The sequence below is a fragment of the Vidua chalybeata genome, chromosome 24, assembly GCF_026979565.1.
Source record: "Vidua chalybeata isolate OUT-0048 chromosome 24, bVidCha1 merged haplotype, whole genome shotgun sequence".
NCBI classification, from domain to species: Eukaryota; Metazoa; Chordata; class Aves; order Passeriformes; family Viduidae; genus Vidua; species Vidua chalybeata.
Genome location: NC_071553.1, coordinates 1,123,626 through 1,145,741, shown reverse-complemented (window position 1 = coordinate 1,145,741; position 22,116 = coordinate 1,123,626). Strand labels below are relative to the sequence as shown.

General features: G+C 49.1%; 1 protein-coding gene across 4 annotated transcripts in view; it reads right to left on the bottom strand.

Annotated features, from left to right (window-relative positions):
- Positions 1 to 22,116, bottom strand: part of PPP1R12B (protein phosphatase 1 regulatory subunit 12B) — a 130,960-nt gene that overhangs the window by 12,406 nt on the left and 96,438 nt on the right. For 3 of the 4 annotated variants that reach the window (XM_053963842.1, XM_053963843.1, XM_053963844.1), the window contains 5 exons: positions 3,421 to 3,437; positions 2,797 to 2,944; positions 2,106 to 2,210; positions 1,786 to 1,839; positions 393 to 443 (listed from right to left, as the gene is read on the bottom strand). In XM_053963842.1, the coding sequence (XP_053819817.1) occupies positions 393 to 443; positions 1,786 to 1,839; positions 2,106 to 2,210; positions 2,797 to 2,944; positions 3,421 to 3,437 (375 nt within the window). Of the gene's footprint in view, positions 1 to 392; positions 444 to 1,785; positions 1,840 to 2,105; positions 2,211 to 2,796; positions 2,945 to 3,420; positions 3,438 to 18,839; positions 19,450 to 22,116 lie in introns of those variants that run through there. The other variant, XM_053963846.1, reaches the window with a different exon arrangement.

Here is a 22,116-nt window from a genome sequence, read left to right as displayed (position 1 = left end):
CCAGCTTTGTCTTCTTACCCATCCGGAGAGAACCTCAGTGGCTTAACTTGGGCTGCAGACTAGTCAGAGCACAGGGGGGCAGGACACTGGAACTCAGCAATGCCACAAAATGTTAGTTTGGGAAGGCATTTAAGGAGAACAGCTCTCACCATTCTCGGATTAAACAGCAGAACAAATCAAACATAGGAGCAATCAGATGAATAAGAACCAGGACAGTTTATTAGCATTTCATGTTTGGAGAACAGGGCCATTAAAGCAAGTTCTGACTGCAGAAAGGAAAATGAGATCCTTCCCATGGACACCTTTAACATCCTCCTCCTGGGTGACAATCCCCAAAGACATGAATACAAAGCATATAAAATGGAATAGGCACAGTGAATATTATTTCTTACCTTCATTTCCTCTTCCATTTCAGAGAGTTTCCGCTCCAGGGCTCGCTTCTCCTGTTTACAAGGATTCATGACAAAGAAGGTCAAAAGGATTTGGAAGAAAAATTTACAGTATATTTTCTTTTAAAGAAAAATAGGAGTCTTGTATTTCTGTAGCAGCATTCCCTGAAGAGTATCCCAAAGCAAGGCAGAGGTTACAACCAGGAGCTGATCAGATGGGAGAGGGCAGCTGGCAAACCAGCAGGGATATAAGCTGGGCCTTTCTGGGCAGATTGCAAGCTCCATTCATACCCCTAATGAAATTATTACCCATTTTCAGTGATCCCAGTTCTCAGGAGCTGCTGATGTAATGTGATTTTGAGCTCTGTACGTGAAGCCATGGATTTACTTATACTCCACTAAAGGTGGCAAGGAGAAAAGTCACTGAGCCGCTCAAATAGGAAACGGAACAAGGAAATTCCCTGCCTGGAAATCCTGTTTCTCCCAGATAATCCAGGGCTGCAAAGCTGACTGCTTTTGGTGCATTTTAGAAAGTGAGGATTAGACTCTGCTGTGTGAGTGGCCTCAGCTACGCCTGTGCCAAGGTAAAGAGAACTGGACTCCTTCAGTGACTTTCCTAAGGGGCTCAAACTGCTCCAGAGACATGCCCTGGGGAGGGGGAAGTGGGAAACATGCATCAAGACCAAGATTTACACTCTCTGTCCTGCTCCTTTCCCCTGTGCAAAGAGCTCTGAGGGCAGGAGAGTGAGGAAAAGGCAGCATCTCAGTGTGCTGTGGATGATGAGTTCTGAGTCAATTTTGTCCACAGCACGGTTCATCCAGGGATTCATCAGTGCAAAATGCATGAGCCATCCTGGAAACAGTTAATGCATCTTCACTGAGAACAGCTGGACATGTTTTTACTTTCTAACTCACAGAATTTGTGGCTGTTGTGTTCGTAATTGAACAGAAGTTATACAGGATGTTGCCCTGACTTCAGCAAGGCCAAATTCAAGGTCCTGCCCCTGGCTTGGGACAATCCTTGGTATCAACCCAGGCTGGGGAAAGAAGGGATTGAGAGCTCTTCCAGGATTTTGCCTTGTTCCCCCACCACCCCAAACCAGTCTTTATTTGTAAGGATCAAGAATGTTTTAAAGCATAATGGACCAACAGTCCCTCAGTGTGATACAATCCCTTGGTCCTCAGCTGCTTAGAACCAAAGAGAGGAATCAGAACGAAGCTGATGTGCAAAGAGAGCAGCAGAGTCTCAGGCCCTGCAAAGGTCAGAACACAATTATCATTGTGCACTGCTCCTCAAGGCAAAAATACAACTTATCTTTTAATTAACGCTTCCCTTCTAGAAATGACTGCCCTGCAGAGCACAGGCTGTGACTCAGAAGAAAGCAGAGACACGTACCCTCTTCTCCATCTCCAGCATGCTGGACCGGTCAGAAGTTTTCTCCTGTTTCTGCTACAGAAATTAAAAATAGAAAGTGATTAAACCCGAGAGCACTCACAGGGTGCGGCACAAAGGCCAAGACAGCCCATAGATGCTCTTGCTTGGGATGCAACATGTTGATTTACAAAATTACATGCTTATTTCTGTCTCCTCTATGGCACCTTCCCTCCCAAGAACATCCTTCCAGGAGCTTCCCTCCCTTTCCTATTCTGGAACAAGTGTTGGTTTGTCATGGCCAGTGCTCAGTTTCTCCAGTCAGGATCTGGATTTTCCCTTACCTGGGCTGCTTTTTCCAACTTTGCTTTGATATCAGCCAGCTCAAGTTGGGCTTCTTGCAGCTTTGACTTCAGCTTTTGATTTTCAGACAGGGCACTCTCATATAACTGAAATGCAAAACAAGAGCTCAATTAACCAGGCTGCTCCTGGTTAATTAACCCCATCCCGCCACGCTGCTCTGAGCAGACACATGCCCTCAGCACTGAGCTGAGGGGTTCACTTTGCTCCCACACATCAACAGATGAGAAGGGAAAACAAAACCAACTTGAATGCTTTACTTATGTTTTCATAATTCATGAATTAGAAATAAGAAAACAGCTGTTGAATTTTGTAGGGAGTTTAAACACAGCTAGGAGGGGACAGTTTTAATTTAGGTAATTCTTTACTCACAGGGTGGTCAAGCCCTGGCACAGGTTGCCCAGAGAAGCTGTTGCTGCCTCATCCCTGGAAGTGTCCAGGTCCAGGCTGGACAGGATTTGGAGCAACCTGGGATAGTGCAAAGTGTCCATGACAGGGGTGGAATGGGATGAGCTTTAAGGTTCCTTCCAACCCAAACCATTGGATTCTTTGAAACAGAAAAAATGACCATAAACGTCTTCTCTTTCTTCCCACTGATTCTTGGGGCTGGTTTCTGCAGCAACAGGCAGGTTCTGTAGTGTGTGCAGTGACAATAATCAATTAAAAATTTCCTACTTTCTTGTAGTCCCTGTTGCTCTCCTCCTCTGCCCGGCTGCTGAGGGTGGCGAGCCGGTTCTCCCTGCGGCTGTAGGCACTGGAGCGGCCGGAGGCACGGTCGCTGTAGGACAAGTCACTCGTGGTGGGGTTCGTAGCTGCTTCCAACCTGAAACAGGAGCAAGATCCAGCACTGTGGAGCTGTGGTAACTTGGAACAGCCAGCACAGGGCCCAGCTGGTTGGGACTGGAGGCTGTGGCAGACCCAGCTGAGCTGGGGCTCTGGGGTCTATGGGAGCACCCTCCACTCGGCCCTGGGGATCGTTGCCCAAAACCTGGCAGCCACCACCACTACAACAACTGGAAAAAATCCCAGGGTACCAGCCCAGCCTCCCATGGGCACTGACTTCCCACAAACCTCTCATCTTCATGGTGGGAACCAGCTCCATTTCTAAGAGGGCACTGAGGTAAATAATTTGGGGAGTAAAGAATAGAAGCAAACTGGTGCCACAGCTGAGCTCAGGAAAGGACCAAATAGCCAGACCAGACTGGATTTGAAGCACAGGGAATCCTCCAAGCCATACAAAAATATGCTGCCAATAAATATTACACAGAAAAAAAAAAAAGAAAAAAAGAAAATTCTTACCTGGAAAGTCTTTCATGCTGAAGGAAAAAAAAATAAAGAAAGCAAAAGTTAATTAATAATGAGAATTAAACATTCAATTCAAAAACTGCAGAGCTTCCAGGCAGCAGCAATTTCCCACCTCAGATACCAGCACCCAGCTCATGCCAGGCTACACAGAGATTTCCCAGCCCAAACTGGGAATCTCCAATCTCTGCCTGAATCGTCAACTATTTCAGCTCCTCTGAAACACTTATTTCACTCACCTAAGAAATTCTGAATCTTGGTGTTCAAATCCTCATTTCCAGAACTGAAATGCCTTCCCTGGAATCCAAACTAATCCATTGTTTCCCTTTTCCAGTGAAGTTATTCTTCCTGACTATGATCACTGTGCTGTGTGTGATGTGTGTGCAGGAGATTAACAGACACAGGGATCTCCCAGTGTTTGTGCTGAACTTGAGAAAATCACAAACACTCCTCTCTCCATGGGCAAACACCTCCCTGTGGAGAAAAGCTTCACCGTGGCAGACAGAGACACCGTGGCTGCAGGAGGGAGGGAGAAGACCCTACACCAGGGTGGTTGAAGCCTGTCTTGGGTTCTTTCCCCATCAACATCCAAACCTCTGCTGTGCTGTCCTTACACACTGGGGGCTGGAGTGTGTCCAGAGAAGGGAATGCAGCTGGGGAAGGGTCTGGAGCACCAGGAGCAGCTGAGGGAGCTGGAAAAGGGGCTCAGCCTGGAGAAAAGGAGACTCAGGGGGGACCTGGCTCTGGGCCCGGGGAACAAGGGACAGGACACAAGGAAAGGCTTCAAGTGATGTCAGGGGAGGTGCCAGGCTAGGTGCATATCAGGGGAAATTTCCTCCTTGAAAGGGAGGAAACACAGGTTGCCCAGGGCAGTGGTGGTCACACTCCCTGGAAATGTTCAAAAAATGTATAGATCTAACACCTGGGGACATGGTTTAATGGTGAACATGGCAATGCTGGGGGAAAGTTTGGGCTCAATGACCTAGAGGGTTTTTCCAACTTATTAATTCCATGATTCTACGAATATCCTACAGAGGCTTGATGTGGCAAACCACCATTTCAGTGAAATTTTCTGGATCGAACATTTCCTTCCTACAGTTGCATAAATCCAGTGGTGACAGCAGCACTATCCTGCAGGACATGCCACACTGACAGTCACCTCCTCTGACAGACATTTACTCAAATTCCAGGTGCATTCCAACTCTTTATGGTCCCTTGAACTGGAAGTTGAGCCCAGTATTCCTCTGCTGGTTTATCAGTAGGATCAGTGTTCTGAGTGAGCACAAACCTCCCACAGGCACTTCCAGCCAATTCCCTCTGCTCTTTTTAACGGAGTCAACACAAAGGACATCACAGAGCAGATGAGAGGTCAGGCCTTTTGTGCCCAGACATGCTCACACTGCTTGTGCTGTCAGCTACACCAGTAAATCCAGTGCTAAGGCCTTGCTGGGAGGCAGATTTGTTGCCTGTCTGGAACCCTGGTGCTTGAAGACTTCAGACCACCCGCTCCTGCCTGGCACCCAGACAAAGCCTCTGATCCTGGGCAGGGATCTGGGAGTACACCCCATGGAGAGAGGGAGTAAGTCACACATTACATGGAGGATGGTGGACAAGTGACCCGGCCAGCTCTCCACTCCAAGCCAGAGGAGCAGGGGGCAGCTCCCAGAGCATCCCGCCCCATGCCCAGCCCTGCCAGGACAGGCAACCCATTACCTGCACCTGGCTGCTGAGTTTTTAATTCATCCCAGCCTAATGTGACCCTCATCTTGCATCCTGATTGAGGACAGGAAGGTGCCTAGGGAGCCTGCAATACGTGGGCTCTGCAGCACAGCCTCTGACACGCTGTGCTGTGAGCACCAGCACCTGGAAAATGAATGGCCGGGACCCCTTGAGGATGGACCACACACTCAGACAAAGCTGCTACATACAGAGATCAAAAGGACAAGCAAAGCCTGCTATGAATTAGCACATTCTCCCTCCAGCTGTGCCCACAGGGCCATCCTCAGCCAGGCTCTTGGGCAGGTCTAGTGCCAGCCTGTCTTAGGTTGCAAGATGCAGCTGGGGGAGTGCATTCTATTCCCATCTGTCAGAGGTGGAGCAGTTCTCTGCTGTTCATTGGGCAGTTTTCTTTATCTCTCCCACAACCAATCCTCCCTCCAGGAGATCTCTGCTGTTCATGGCCACTGAGTGTCCCTGCATGGCTGAGAAAATTCCATCATCCCATGGGGAGAGGCTCCACCCAGGGGAGCAGCCAAGCATTCCTACCTGGATCCAATCTGACCTTGGAACAGCACAGCAGCCTTTGCCCACTGCATTCCCAGAGGAGCAGCTTTCTGCCCCACTGCATTCCCAGAGGAGCAGCTTTCTGCCCCACTGCATTCCCAGAGGAGCAGCTTTCTTCCCCTCTGCATTCCCAGAGGAGCAGCTTTCTGCCCCACTGCATTCCCAGAGGAGCAGCTTTCTGCCCCACTGCATTCCCAGAGGGAGCCCAGGCCCATCTCCAGCAGCTCTGGAGCTTCAGAGGAAAACTCCAGCCTTGTCCAGGATCCTGCTCCAGCAGAAGCACAGCTGGCACTGCAGGAGGGCTGAGCCCCCATGGAATGGGACTGCTGCCACCACCCTGACCCACAGCCTGCCAGGGCCTGCTCTGACTCTGGCTTGATTTGTACTACTGCATTTGTATTTTTAGTTTTCCTAGTAAAGAACTGTTATTCCTATTCCCATATATTTGCCTGAGAGCCCCTTAATTTCAAAATTATAATAATTTGGAGGGAGAGGGTTTACATTTTCCATTTCAAAGGGGGTTCCTGCCTTCCTTAGCAGCCACCTGTCTTTTCAATCCAAGACACAGCCCCCCCTGTAGACACCATAGCCAAAGCTCCAGGAGGCCATTCTGGTGCAGGCACGGGCCCCGAGCCATGGCTGTAGGTCCACCTTAGTATTATTTTATTTGCTCTAATAAAATCTCTTCTTTTCATCTTAGAGGTGAGAAACCTCTCAAGGAAGCTAGCAGATGCATTTCCACCATGGCTAAGCCCTGCTGCACCTCCACAAGCCATGCTGGATGCTGTCTGGGAAGCATCTCATGCCACTCAATGCCCAGCAGCTGCCTGATGTTGTGACAGGGACACACTCCTCTTGTCCAAACAGCCCTGGCTCAGGCCATGCCCTGTATGAAACCTGAAGGCAGCAAGCTGGGACAGTTTCTGTGCAGATGGCCTCCTGCAGAGGGCTGTTAGAAAGACAGACCACAAATCCAACCACATCCTGGGCTCATGGGTAGGGGTGGGGAGATTCTGCCCCTCTGTCCTGCTCAGCTGTGACCCTACCTACCTCCAGCCCTGGGGTTCCAGCACAGCAAGGATGTAGAGCTGCTGGAGCAAGTCCAGAGGAAGTCACAGAGCTGCTCCAAGGGCTGGAGCCCCTCTGCTCTGGAGCCAGGCTGGGAGAGCTGGGGGTGTTCACCTGGAGAAAAGAAGGCTCTGGGGAGACCTTAGAGTCCCCTCCTGTGCCTAAAGGGGCTTCAGGAGAGCTGGAGAGGGACTTTGGACAAGGATCTGGAGTAACAGGATAAGGGGGAATGGCTTATCACTGGCAGAGAGCAGGGTTATTTGTGATAGCAGGAAGAAATTCTTCCCTGTGAGGGTGGTGAGGTCCTGGTACAGGTTGCTCAGAAAAACTGGGCACAGCTGCCCCTGGATCCGTGGAAGTGTCCAAGGACAGGCTAGACAAGGCTTGGAGCAACCTGGTCATGGGAGGTGACCCTGCTCATGGCAGAGGGTGGGACTGGATGAGCTTAGATGGTCCCTTCCCACCCAAACCAGTCTGAGATTCTAGGATTCTACAAAGGATTTCCCATTTTCAGCCACACACATGCTGATCTCTCCATGGTGCTTTGTTAGCTGAGCTTTCAACATTTGTTTGTCTGACAGCTCCTTTTGAATCCTGGCCCAATGACCCAACCTCCCCTGAAGAACTGGAGAAGGGAATTACAGTGACGAACAAGGCTCTTGCTGAAAGTTATTTGTGCACTTTATGCTAATCCCCTTCAGTGATGACTTTTGATATGATGACAAATGGCTGGGCAAGTAATCCACTCCTTAGCAAGCCTGAATTTACTTCAGCAAACGCACCTGCTAATGGATTTGAACAGTGCTGGGAAACACCACGTGGCTGGGCAAGGTGACATGGAAACCAGGCAATGAACCCAAGCAGGTCCCTGAGCCAGCCAGGGTGCTTGCAGCAAGAGGAAAAACCACATCTGTCCTTTTTTTTCCTTCTAAGAAATGAGAATTTCCATATGCAGGGTAAGCAAGGGCATGCTTCCACAAAGGCAGGCTGGGGTAAGAAAACAATCACCTTAAACATACACAGCAAAAAGGGGGAAACCCCTCAGGTTTATTGTATTTATGACTTTCCTGTGATGGATACTGCAATGGATTGGTTCAGACTGTGACTGTCTCTATGTGTTTAAGTGTCAGATGAGAGGGGAGGCATTCCTGCTGCTGTCAGCATTGAGCAGAGCCACCCCGCAGTAACCTGGCATCACGGAATGTCAGCACCATTAAGGTTGAAAAAGCCCTCTAAGAGAAGAATGATGAAGCTGGGGAAGGGTCTGGAGCACCAGGAGCGGCTGAGGGAGCTGGAAAGGGGCTCAGCCTGGAGAAAAGGAGGCTCAGGGGGGACCTTCTGGTTCTGCACAACTCCTGACAGGAGGGGACAGCCTGGGGGAGTTGGGCTCTGCTCCCAGGGAACAGCGACAGGAGGAGAGGAAATGGCCTCAAGGGGAGAGTCAGGTTGGATAAAAGGGAAAATTTCTTTCCTGAAGGGCAGGTCAGGCCCTGGCACAGCTGCCCAGGGCAGTGGTGGAGTCACCATCCCTGGAAGTCTTTAAAAAACATGTGGATGTGGCACTTGGGACATGGGCTAGCAGTGAACATGGCAGTGGTAGACTCAATGATCTTAGAGAGCTTTTCCAATCTCAGTGACTCTGTGATTCCATGATTCTATGGAACACTGGAGGAGGTGCTTAACTGAGACATCCCTGCCATTTGTTGAAAGAGAGACAAACTTCTTCAGAGGCCACTAGGATGTCACACTGGAGACAGTTTCAGCAGAAAACAGCTTCTTTCCTGCTCAGATCTGCCCTGTGTTTGACCATGGCATCTTTGGAACCCTCTCCACGTGCTTCCAGCTGCACCTGCTCCATCAGCACAGCCCCCACTCACTGGCCCTGCCTGCACTGCCCTGTCCTGTCCAACAACCACCAAATATTCACTGGAATTCCAGCAGCACTGGCTGGCTCCCTGTGCTGCCCATGCAAGTGAGGAAGGAGGTCAGTTGCTCAGAGATGCCATCCCAGAGCTGGAAATTCCAAGGTGAGAGTGAGAAGGTGAAGGACAAAACTCTTCTTCCTTCATTGCTGGGAAGAGAAGTTGGGAATGAACAGAGGGAATGAAGAGCTGAGGCACCACACGTGATGAGCTGGTGCAAGAAGGGTCTTTTCCTTCCTGACTTTCCTGAAGGAAATTGTTAAGGTTTGTGAGGGGAAAAACTGAAAAACTGCTGTATCCATTCCAGTCATTATCAACAAATGCACTGGAGGCTTTTTTCTTTCCCTGGCAAATTTGGAGCAGCACTGCAGTTTTGCCCAGATTTATTTATTTCCCTTGGGATCAAAATTCAACTAAAAACATCAAGAGCCAGGGAAGCATCGAGTTGTGAAATTATCCTTCCATAATCTAAACAGGGTCAGAGCACTGCAGGGGTTGGGGTGGGGGGAACACACGGGGCTGGAGGCGGCTGTCCTGGTTCAGAATCCAGCACGGCAGCAGAGCTGAGCCCTGCTGCTGCTGCCCAGACACCCGAGGGGGCGACTTCTAAAGGAAAATGAAAAAGCACAGAGCACTTGCAGACATGCTCACAAGCATCTGGTAATCCTCAGGTCTCAGAGCTCTCACCAGAGATCCCATCACCTTCCCTCCCATTCATCTCACGGTGGGCAGCACATCCAGGTGGTGGAGGACGCTGAAGGGATTCAGCCCATTTTGCCAGCTCAGAGATTATCCAACCCAGGTGGGCGGGAAAATCACCAGGATCTGAAATGGGACCCAAGACAAAGGGCGAAGAGCACCACAGAACCATGGAATCAGAGGATGGCTTGGGTTGGAAGGGACCTTAAAGCTCATCCAGTTCCACCCCCTGCCATGGGCAGGGACACCTTGTACTAGCCCAGGTTGCTCCAAGCCCTGCCCAAGCTGGCCTTGGACACTTCCAGAGATTCTTGGGGTGCTGACATTGGTCAGTCTCAAGAAAAAGGGACAGCTGGGTACTGGCTTTGGGTCCACCTACCCAGAGTGCTGGGATGCTGCCTTGTGCCAGAAACACCATCCAGGACTGATTTTAAAAATGTACTTGGACTGTGGAGGGCAGGAGCCTTCCCTCAAAACCAGAACATTTTGCAGCTGTTGGGAGCTCAGTGATGAATAATTTAAACCAAATTCCTCATGGAAGGTTTCAATAAAATACAGCCCTGAACTGCAGTGACAAAAGGGGGATTGGCTGCTGCTTTCGCCAAGGCAGAAACTGCCCTAATTGCTTCCAATTGCATTCTGTGGCTGAGGTTGGAGCCAGTGAAGGCACAATTCCCTACTATTTACATTTTTTCAAGAAAAAAGAAAAAAAAAAAAACACAAGGAAAAAAAAGAGAAAAAAATAGATGCTTCGGGAACATTTTATGTTTCTTTATCCAACTGGTCAATCTCGGGACAGTGTACACTATTTTAAGGGAGCTGTCAAGGAATTTATTTTGGTGTGTTTTGTCTCAGAAATCCTGATCAATGCCTATGATTAATTAACCACCATTTAATGACACCCAGGGGCATAGCTCCAGCTCTGTCCTCCTTTAAACAACCAGGGAAGTTTTAGAAACCCCTCAAATTTTATTCTTGTGCTGGCAAATGTCCTCTTGATGAGCTGTGTTTATTTTAGAAATTAAATGTAAAAAAAAAGCCAGCTGGTTTTGGGGTTCTTTCCCTTTTATAAGTAGAAGTCACTATGTTCCTGCAGTTACGTAGCTCAGCTGATCCTACACGAGCTCCGGTGTTTGGGCCAGGCTGATGTGCGTTCCAAAGGACAACCTCCCTCTCTCAGGAGCATCAAATCCTGAGCTAGAAGGGTACTATGAGGATCAAGCCCACCTCATGGCCCTGCACAGATGCCCCAACAATCCCACCCTGTGCACCCCTGGCAGCGCTGTGCCAACGCTCCTGGAACTCTGGCAGCCTCGGGGCCGTGCCCATTCCCTGGGGAGCCTGGGCAGTGCCCAGCACCCTCTGGGGGAAGAACCTTTCCCATTCTCCAATCTAACCCTCCCCTGGCCCAGCTGTTTCCCCAGGTGCTGTCTCTGTCACAGAGAGCAGAGATCAGAGCTGCCCCTTGGGAGGAGCTGCAGCCCCCAGCGGGGTCTGACCTCAGGCTCCAGGGTGAACAGACCAAGTGCCCTCAGCCGCTCCTCGTGTGGCCCCTCCAGACCCTTCCCTATTTCTGTGTCACTCTTTTGGACACTCTCCAATAACTTCAGATCCTTCTTATGTTGCTGTGCCCAAAACTGCCCCCCAGACTTGAGGTGAGGCCATGCCAGGGCAGAGCAGGACACTGCTGAGGGCAGGAATCCTCCAGGAGCCATTGCAGCCAGAGCTGAGCTGGAAGGAAGAGAAGCCAGGAGGAGGCTGCCTGGGACACCTCGGACCATCCCCGGTGGGTACAATTCAGGTCAGTGTTCCCCTCCAGCTGCGTTTGTCATTCCAGTCAGGAATGGGTGGGATCAAGTTTAGTTTTTCAGTGGGCGCAGAATAATTTGAAGGTCTGGCTGAACTCTACTTTTGAGAGTTACTTTGAGGTCGTTGCCTCCCTCAGAAAGCTGCTCCTCTGACCTGAGAGCTGTGGTTTGTGCAGCATCCTCTTAGCTCCACTGGTGTGATGGATGTGCTGCTTCCAGCTTGAGCCTGCAATCGTGCAAATGCAAGGATTCCAAAATCCTGTGGATATGATTAATAATCCAGTGCAGCCAAAGCACCTCCATGTAACCTCCAACTCCCCAAAGCCTGATACAAAATATGTTTTCTCAAACTATAAATCAATAAACTTTGCTTAAGAAAAACTGCTATTACTGAAGCATAACATTAAAAGCTTCTCCAAGATGGAATAGTGGCTTTGGCAGCTGGCTGCAGCAGATCCCATCCTTTTCAGTACAAACAGCATGTATTTAATCAGAAACAAACATCCAGGGCTGTGAGGTACTGATGGTCACATCTCCTGCCACCCAAACAAACTACAGTTAGATGCTGGTCTGTGTCATGTGTGCCATGGCCAGCCTGTGGCTCTGTGCTCCAAAACTCTCTCATGGACCATGGGCTTTCCAACAGCTGCAGTTTATACCCATTGTCTCTTGGGGAAAAACATCAGGCTGGATAGTATTTTAATTTAGGAAAGGCTGTAATTCTGAGACCCATGGTTCGTTGCCCTTTTCCCCTTTTCTAAGGGATCAAATTTTATTGGTGAAAAATTTAATTTTGCAAAGCGACGTGATCTTAAGACAAAACTCTCCAGACGTGTGGAAATAAAAACCGAGCAGCCAAGTGATTTCTAGTCCTAAATTTCTTCCAGATGAGAATGCCATAGGTCTGCAGGAACCTCTTCCCTGCCCTGAAAAAACTCTGGCAGGATATTCTCAGACGTTTCATTAGGGATTGAATACCTCTTGAACCAGCAGTGAGGTGAGAGCTGCCAACAGCCAACCGGCAACTTTTCAGTGTGAAGTTCACTCCAAAATCCAGTGAACAGCTCCTGAGCCAGCGGCCACATTCCCACAACAGCACTGTGGGCATAGGCAGCACATGGCAGCGAGACTGGAATCATGGAATCACAGAACTGTGAAGACTGGGAAAGCCCTTGAAGACCATCAAGCCCAAATATTACCCCAGCACTGTCATGCTCACCACTAACTCATGTCCCCAGATGTGATATCCCAGGTGCCACATCGACATGTTTTTTGAACACTTCTGAGATGGTGACTCCATCTCTGCCCAAGGCAGCCTGAGCCACTGCCTGACCACCTTTTCATGGAAGAAGTTTTCCTCAATATCCAACCTGAACCTCCCCCGGCGCATTTTGAGGCCATTTCCTCTTGTCCTGTTGCTTATTACCTGGGAGAAGAGACTGATCCCCACCCAGCAGTGCTGGGTTAATGTTTGGACTCAGTGATCTTAAGAGTGCTTTTCCAACCTTAATGATTCCATGATTATATGATTCTATGCACCATGTCCCATGAATAGCACAAGTAGAGCAGCCAGTACACAGGCAAATGGATGAACTGGGCTCTGTCTCTCTTCCAGCCCTATTTTTGATGGGTTTGTGTTCATTTTATGAAAATCAGAACTCTAGCGGGCTCCTGCAGGGAAGAAGACACTGGTTTCCAGCTCAGCAGGATGAAGTGGTTTGCTGCTCACAGAGATTCCACCCACTCTCCCCATCACTCCTGTGGCTGCTCATTCCCATCCTGCAGCACTTCCCCCTCTCTCTGTCCCTGGTTTTGTGGCTGCACCATTAACTGACCCAAATTAAGGGTATCGTCTTTCTCCTCCTCCCTTCATCCCTTTTAAAGTCCCAACTGATTCCCAGCTCTGGTGGAACCTCAAGTTGCCCCTGACCTTGTGACCTCCTGCAATGAGCTGTGGTTTCAAGGCTGAGCTATCATGAGAGATTGCTCTCCAACTGCTTAACCAGCTTCTCCAAAGGCAACACTTCTAACCAGGGAAGCTGAGGGTCAAATGGGAATTTTAAATGAGGCTGAAGTGTTACATCAGGTCCTTTCCAAATCATCCGTGACCACTCAGAGCCTTTAATAGTTAACAGACTCCCTGCTCCAGCTTTGGCTTGGATCAGTTCTGCTGCTCGGGAGGGAGGAGAGCAGAAGGAACTTCAGCCTCAGGGACAGAAGCCGTTCAGCCCACAGGTCACAGCAGATGCCCTGACCCATCTTGTTTATACATCCACACGCAGGAGCATCGTCTGGCTACTGAGTCACAGCAGGGAACATCTCATGGGTGGTGCCCTGGGAATGACCACATGTTCCCGATATGCTTCCAGATATGGACATTTACAGAGGAGAACTCAAAAAAAAAAACCCAAGGACAAACAACGTAGAAGGATTTCATCCCGATATCCATCTGAGAAACACGATGCTTGAGGAATAACCAGAGATAAAACAAAGCAGGGTGCTGGAGAACACAGACAAAGGCTGATTGCCTGTAAGTTCAAGTTTCAGTATCCCACATTTTTTGTTGGCTGCTGGGAGAGAAGGGTATCATTTCCACAAGCACTGCGTAACTAGTCAGCAATCCAGAAATTAGATAGAAACTGTCATGAGACAACTTATTTGATCCTGTTTCAATTTATGCAGCATCACTTTTATCACAACCAAACTGGTCCAAGCCACTAAATGGAAACCCAGGAAAGTAAAGGTTCCTGGAAAAATATTTTCATAACACTTTCTATTCTCTAATACATTGGCAGTGGCAGCACAGCAAGTTAAATAATTCATGAAAATCCCATGTGAGAATAAACTTGTGACCAGGAATATCTGAAATGGATGGAACCTGTTGCAAAAACACCACAGAGCAAGCACTGACCATCTGACACATTTATATTCAAAACTTGAGGAAGGCTGTAATCCTATCAGGCATTTCTAATGACCTCGCAGCACTCTGGGACATTGACTTTTTACATGGGCAAGTGACAGGACAAGTGGGGGGGACAGTTTTAAAGTAAGAGAGGAAAGATTTACATCAGGTATCTGGAAGAAATTCTTCCTGCCCCATCCCTGGAAGTGTTCAAGGCCAGGCTGGATGGGGCTTGGAGCAACCTGGGCTAGTGGAAGGTATCCCTGCCTATGGCGGGGGTGTGATGAGATGAGCTTTAAGGTCTCATCCAACCAAATAATTCTGGGATTCTGTTATTCTATGATCACTTAAACATTAACACGAACCCTGTCAGTGTGATTTACATGCTGAGCACCTGCAGCTCAGCCACTCACATTTTTGTGCATTAACTTTTCTTTTTGCCGCAAGATTCGCTTTGCCTTCCCGACGTACGTGTGCACACGACCGTAGCCAGCCTTGGTGCATTTGCTGCCATGGCAATCAGTGCTCAGAGCCCTGCTCAGAGCACCACGGGCTCATGTGGGGGCTCCTTAACAGAGATGGTGATTTGGGATCGGCTGCTTTTTATACTCAAGTATTACTATCAAGGGACTTGGTGCAAACATACGGCCCATAAAAGGTGATGCTCCTACATCCCATATTTCACCCAGCGTGGCTCCTTCAGATGCTCCAATGAAAGGCAGAATAAAATAAATCAGTGCAGACCACTGTGTACACGTAGAGCTTTATTGCTGAGCTCTTCCTGATAAAATTCAGCTGGAAAGCTCAGGTTATGTACTCTGAAGGTGGCTTAACATGGGAGTGATCTAACATCAGAGGGAAGAGCCTTGCAGTGAAAGTGTGAGCATGGACAGAACAAGGAGAATTATACAGAATCTCTTGAGGAGTGAGTAACAACCATCAAGCAGCTACTTCACAACCAGGCTGGGCAGAGAATGGACAGAGAGCAGCGCTGGGGAGAGGGACATGGGGGTGTTGGTGGATGAGAAGCTCAACGTGCCCTGGCCCCGTGCTCTGGCAGCCCAGAACCCCCCCTGTGCTGGGCTGATCCCCCAGCGTGGGCAGCAGGGCAGGGGGGATTCTGCCCCTGTGCTCAGGTGAGACCCCACCTGCAGAGCTGCCTCCAGCCCTGGGGTTCCAGCACAGCAAGGATGTGGAGCTGCTGGAGTGAGCCCAGAGGAGGCCACGGAGCTGCTCCAAGGGCTGGAGACCCTCTGCTCTGGAGCCAGGCTGGGAGAGCTGGGGGTGTCCAGCCTGGAGAAGGATACAGGGAGTCCTCAGAGCCCTTTCCAGTGCCTAAAGGGGCTCCAGAAGAGCTGGAGAGGGACTTGGGACAAGGATCTGGAGGGACAGAAAAAAGGGGAATGGCTTATCACTGCCAGAGGGTAGGGTTAGATGGGATATCGGGAAGAATTTTTGGCTGTGAGGGTGGTGAGGCCCTGGCACAGGGTGCCCAGAGAAGCTGTGGCTGCCCCTGGATCCCTGGAAGTGTCCAAGGCCAGGCTGGACAGGGCTTGGAGCAACCTGGGCTCATAGAAGGTGTCCCTGCCCATGGGACAATATGGGCTTTAAGACTTATTCCAACCCAAACCATTCTGGGATTCCAAGTGATGGCAGCCACACAGATGCAGCCACTATTGAAACAGCAGCCCACAAAAATCTATGACAATTTTAAATTTTGATTAAAAAAAAAACCCAGCTAATAAATCAAGAAGGAGCAGTTTATAAAAAAGGGGAAGGTTTGACAAAGAGGTGGAAAACAAATAAAAAGCTGCAATTGGAATCTCTGCAGAAAGTTAGGAGCATGCATTCTCCTAAACTTTTGTTTTTCCACCTAACCAATAGCCTGTGGAGAAGCACAAGGATTACAAAGTACCACAACAAACAGATGGATAAGCCTAAACACAAACTATATGGTACTTCCCTTCCAATGAAAAAAAATTACCAGCCCAGCAGTAATACGAATTAAAAAAAAATAAAATTCCAGTCCTTGACTTCACTCTCACCCTTCCAATCCTGTCATTTATTTGCCTAAATGCACACAACAGGTTTCATGCCACTGGATGCCTATTACATTCTTGGAAGTGAATATTATTTTTTTCAGGAGGAGAAACCTCAAGCTAAATCACTGTGGTGCAAAGCATGATGACAAGGTACCCACTGCCAAACACTTGAAGCTTGTGCCAAACAATGGGATGATCTGAATAGATTTCAAAGGGGTTTGAGCTTCCTCTTTTGAGGAATATCCTCATTAAAGCAACATTTACCCTGGGGGATTAAACAGGATTTGTGTATTTTAGTTTGTGGAGGTCCCAGGGCTGTGGGACAGTGCTGACCTGGCACAGGGACCTCATCCCACAGTCACTGTAAGCTCCTGTGCAGGGATAGATATTCCCTCTCCTATGGATTGCATGAGTTCACTGCAAAGTGCCCCCCTCCCTTAGCTGTGCATTTGGGGACTTCCCATCAATCAGAGGAAGAAAAACCCCAGGCAATATTATCCTAACTGCTAAGGAGGAACATTCCAAGCAGCAGTGCAAGTGCAGAGGGAATGCCATGGGAAACTGCTTGGCAAACAACATCTAATGTAGCTTTTGGCACTGATGCCTCGAGAAGTCAAACCTCCTTTGCTCTGCCTGGTTCTCCAGGAGTTTTCTCCCTGTGTGCACCATGTGTGAGGCTCCTGCCTGCTCGTGTGTGCTCACACCCCTGCTCAGCTGGGAATGTTTAGAGCCCACAGCTCTGCTGGTATGAATGGATTGGATGGAAAGATAAAAGACTCCAAGATATCACATTTCTACCTTGTTTGTGAGGGTGGCTCGTCGTGGCACAGGCCTGTTACTGTGGGCACGGGGGAGTGGGTGAGGAGGAATAAACTCATGGGACAAACCCAGAGTCAACCAAATTCCCTTCTCTTGCTCATGGCAAAATTACATTGTCTTGGAGAAAGAGTTAACTCAGATCCTTTTAGCCTGAAGTCAATCCTTCCCTAATCAGGCTTTTAAGGCATGGGCTATTTCCATCACCCAGATAGCACCAGGGCTGTTTCCTACACTGACTGAGTCGATGCTGCTGCACTCCCCGCCTGGTTTTCCCTACAGATGCTGTGGAGTCACAGCTGGCAGTGCCTTACCACTGCAGGGACTTCTGTGCTCATGTGTTGGTTTTCATCAAAACCCCACTAACAAGAAGGCCCTCTCATTCCCACCTGGCATCTTTCTGTAACCACCTGGGAACTCCCACCTCCTTCTCCAATACCCACAGCTCCTCAGGAGCCTGCAAATCTCATTGCAGTGACGGACAGAGAAACAAGCACCACCTCTACCCACCTGAGAGTTTCCACCACCTTCTCCAACACCCACGGACCCTCAGGAGTTCTGCAGTGCCCCCATGGCTCTGGACAGAGAAAGCAGCCCCTCCTGTCAGTCTGCTCCAGGCACAGCTCAGGGCTCTTGTGAGATGTTTGTCACTCACTCATATGCCCAGATGCATAAGAGGGAGAAATGAGTCAGTCTGAACATGCCTGACCTTAAAAACTTGCGGTTTGAAAGAAATGAAACCATTCCCAGCACACTGGAATGGTTCCCCACCTGTTACCAGGCTGGTGATCGATAGCGCAGCCCTTTAGGGAGGAGTGGTAAGCATAGTGCTTCATCTGATGAGGGAGGTCCATACAAGACCACGGGGGATAGCTTTAGATTCTCTGAACCATCCCAAAGACACTCCAGCTGCAGAAGGAAGAAATCTTCTGCTCCTGATTACAGTTAACAGCCCAGGGCAACCAGCAGCCACAGAAGCCTCGAGGCTGAAGTTCCCTCGGTCAGGAACTGCTTCCATTAATGCCACAGCAGTGGGTTAAAACTCAAATATTTCAGGCAATACTTTTTCCAGACCAAGATCTGTCCCTTCCAACAGAGCAGGCAATGCATATCTGATTTGAGCAAATACCAGTGCTGGAATTAATTTAATGCTCCCATCTAAAATTAGCCTGGCTGTTAAAAACTAATTCCTCCAGGCTTTGACTCCAGCGTGATAAATTTCTTGATGGTGAAGAGGCTGCCTGTATAATGATACAGACCCAGAGGGTTTGTGACAGCTTCTCCCATGACTGTGGAGCTATCAGCAGTACTGCTTGGAAGCATTCCCAACTTTCCAACACCTTGGGAGAGGAGGATACCAGCTCTGGTTTGGGGAGTACAGGTACTACCTTGACTTGCCTCCTGCTACAGGTGGTCTTATTCAATTTTTTTGTGGTGTTGGAATTACTAAACTACAGCACAGGCCAGCTCAGCCCCAGGGGTGGAAGTCGATCATAAACCTTGTTTCACTAGCGATAGCAAAGTGTTTATGGAAAAAGTGCAGTTTAACAAGCTGGTCAGGTTCTGCCTTGTTTTTACCAGGGAGGTTTTCATCCAGCAACAGCCTACCAGGAGAGCCATGTTCCAGGATAGGTGGAAACCACCATCCCAGCAATTCCCTACACCACTAACACAGCTAATCCCAGTGCAGGGACTCTGGCAGCTGCTTAAAACCGGTTGCTGCAGAGGCACCATCCCAAGTTTCATTTAAACCATCCTCTTTCCAAAGGAAACCACAGGCACAGGTCTCCAAGGGTAAGACAACAAACCGCCACCACCGGGCTCTGCTCAGAGCATGTGCTGAGCAGGGTAATACAGAAAGGAAAAAGCTGCTTACTCTGAGTGTCTTTGCGATCGGGGAAGGAGAGGATGGGGGAGAGTCTGACTGAGCCTTCCTGCTGCGAGTATATTCCTTACTCCTGGTGTACAGGGACGACATGGCCACACGGGCTGGCTGGCTGTGAGAAGCAACACCAGTCTTGCTCTCCTGTCGCTCTACGGTGCTGGGCAGGTCCTTCTTCCAAGGTCAGAACAAACTAATTAAACTATTCACAGCTCTGGTAATTAAACCCTCCTGTTTAGGGTGTATAATTTTAGGCATTAATCTGCTGCAGGAAGAGCTGAGGCTCCACAATGTTTCTTGTCCGAGCAGAAGCAGAGAAGGTGTCAAGGACTCGCTGTGCTCCAGTGCCGGGTGCTGCTCTGTGCCAGCCTCACTGCCTGGGCCCCATCCCGACTTCTCCGCAAAAGGACATTTCCCCTCGTCCAGAGCGTGCCACAGGCCCAGAGGGATCAACCTCTCCCCAGAACTGCAGGAGGCAGAAACTCTCTGCTCAAGGAGAGAGCTGGAAACTGGCTGGGTGTATCTAGACACGAAGCTTTTGCCAAAAAAAAGCTAAAAAAAGGAAAGGAAAAGCAAACCCTGATTTACTCCGGAGCGCGGCCGCAAGCTCTGCCCCTGCTGCATGGAGCTGCACGTTTTAAATGAAACACAAAAGCATAAATCAGGAACAAACGCTGGTTTGGAAAGGGGCAGTCCAGCTGAAGTTGGGTTTTGTTCCATCCTCCTCCTCCACCTCCTCCTCCTCCCCCCCGCTCTGGCGCCCTTACCCACACACAGGCTTCTTCCAGTCCCTCCCGCCGCTGCCTTCTGACATTCTGACATTCCAGATCCTGACTCGCTCCAAGAGGAATGCTGGAGGGCAGCCAGCAGCAGCGATTCACTTTCAGCTTGGGATTTGGGCTGCCAAATTGGGTTTGGGATTGGTCTTGGGATTTGGGCAGGAAAAAAAAAGGAAAAAAAAAATGGGAAGGGAGAGAAGAGAAAATCCCTCCCAAGCTTCTGAGGCCTGGTGAGCTGAGTGGGATGCCGAAGGTGAGCTGACAGCCCTTTGCAGGGGCTAAATTCCAGAAGTTGTGTGTGGCTGTGACAAAGGGAGATGATTTAAAGGCCACGGAGCAGCTCGTGCCATGAAAGGGAGGACACACTTGGACAGCACAACAAGATTTTTGTTGTTTGCTCAGAAGCCTGTTTGTGCTGTGGAAGGGTGGCACAGAGCTTGTGTAACGTACACTGGTTCAAGGGAGCGTTTGGAATCAAGGAGGAGGGAGAGGAGCTTGATGAAAGGACAGAGGGTGTGGAGAGCATGTACCTCTCCCAAACTCCAAGCTCTCTGCCAAGCTCTGCTGCTGCACAGGCTCACTGGGAGGGGCAAGATGGCTCCCTGCAAAGGTGAGCGTGTGTCCCTCGTGTCCCATTGAAATGTTTGTTTGAAAAATGCCTCAAACAAGCTCACAGAACCACAGAGAATCACACAATGGTTGGGGTTGGAAGGCATCTCTGGAGATCAACCCCCCTGTCAAGGCAGGGCCACTTAGAGCAAGTGCCTGTCCTGTCACTGCATCAGCAGCATCTGTCCTGCTCCAGGTTCACATCTGCTTAATAGCAAACATTTCCTACCAAGGCCAGGTTGGGAGGGGCTTGGAGCAACCTGGGAAAGTGCAAGGTGTCCCTACCCATAGCAGTGGAGTGGAGTGAGATGAGATTTAAGGTCTCTTCCAATTCAAACTGTTCTGTGGAGTGCAGAATAGTATCTATATTAAAATATTTTAAGAGTATTATCCCACTCTGTGTTGCTCTGAAATTTTGCTCCTTTTTGCACCCTACTTGGCACCTAAGTAATTTAACTGGCACAGAGCTGGGGAAGGGGCTTGGAATAGCAGCTACAGTAATTCCTCCTGCCATCCAGCATCTTTACTTTTCAGGGGCAAAGCAGCATCACTGTGTAACCAGGGAGAGCAGGAGGTGGGGCTGCCAGATTTTCCTGCTCTAAGAAAGTCACAGTGATATCAGGTTTCTTGATATTTTTCACAAGGAAGGAGGGGACTAATCATTCACTGAGTGCAGGAGAGGGAGAAAGGGGTTTGGAGAGGTCTAATTCTGCCTGGTAATATCTCTGCATTCCCCTTTCAAGGTAAGGAAATGAAGTCCAGACACACAAGAAGGCAGTGACAGGCACCCTGCTGCTTCAGAGGGCTGGGGCAGGACCTTGATCTTTCCAGCCTCCATCTGTTGCACTCATCACTCACCTCTCCCTGTACCTGGAGCCTGACTCTGCTGTACAACAAGGTAATTCAGATGCTTTAGATGCATATTTATAGACCCTGCACACATGGTGATCCTTTCATACCAGCCTCAGTTTCTGGAGTTTCAAAACAGTGTAAGCGAAACTGGGCAAACTGGCTGGTGGTGCACTGGGGTGTCCCAATCCCAGCTCCAGGGCTGACAAAACCCAGCTTAATCACCCAGGTGGAGCTACAGAGCTCTAAATTGCAGTGTTTGGCTTCCCCTCCCACCCACTCCCAAATAAACTCTCACATCCCTCCACAGTCACGTTTATGCTGAGGAGGGGCAGAAAAGCTCCAAAATCAACATTTTGGTACAGAACTCACAGTCCAAATCCAAAATACACCCTGAGCCATTCCATACTAATTATTTAGTGACCCAGTGTAGATCTCACACAGACTGATTAACAAAGCTTGGTGGACAGTTACTCAATTTAGAGAGAAGGGGAGGCTTGATTAGCCAGAACACAGAGAGCAGCAAGAGATGCAATATGGCAAAACATGCCAGGTTTCAGCATTATTCCAACAAATGCCTGATTTAGGGGTTCTTCCTGCTGGTTTGCACGGTTTACTTTTAAGTGGTCCCCAGTGGAAGTATGAAACATGACCCTCCTTCACAGTGCTGCTATTCCTCACAGTCTCAGCTCTGTCATGTTCAAGGTCATTGTTTAGATCTGACTGTTCCTGTCTGTTCAGGAGATTCCTCAGTCAGTACCAGGCTGGTCCATGCTTTAGCTGTGGTGCTGTGTACTTTATAAGGGATATTTATGCAGCTTTCAGAAAGACATGCACAAAAATCATCTTCCATGAGCATTTCCACAACCACTGCACACACCTTCCCCAGGCTGTCTGAATGTTGACTTCATGCTCTGACCTATTTCTGGGCAAAATCACCTTAAAGTTTCTTCTCACCTTGGACTACAGCACAACTATACTATAGTATTATGTCTTTCCCATATTTATATGAAAGAGTGTATTCCCATAGTTAG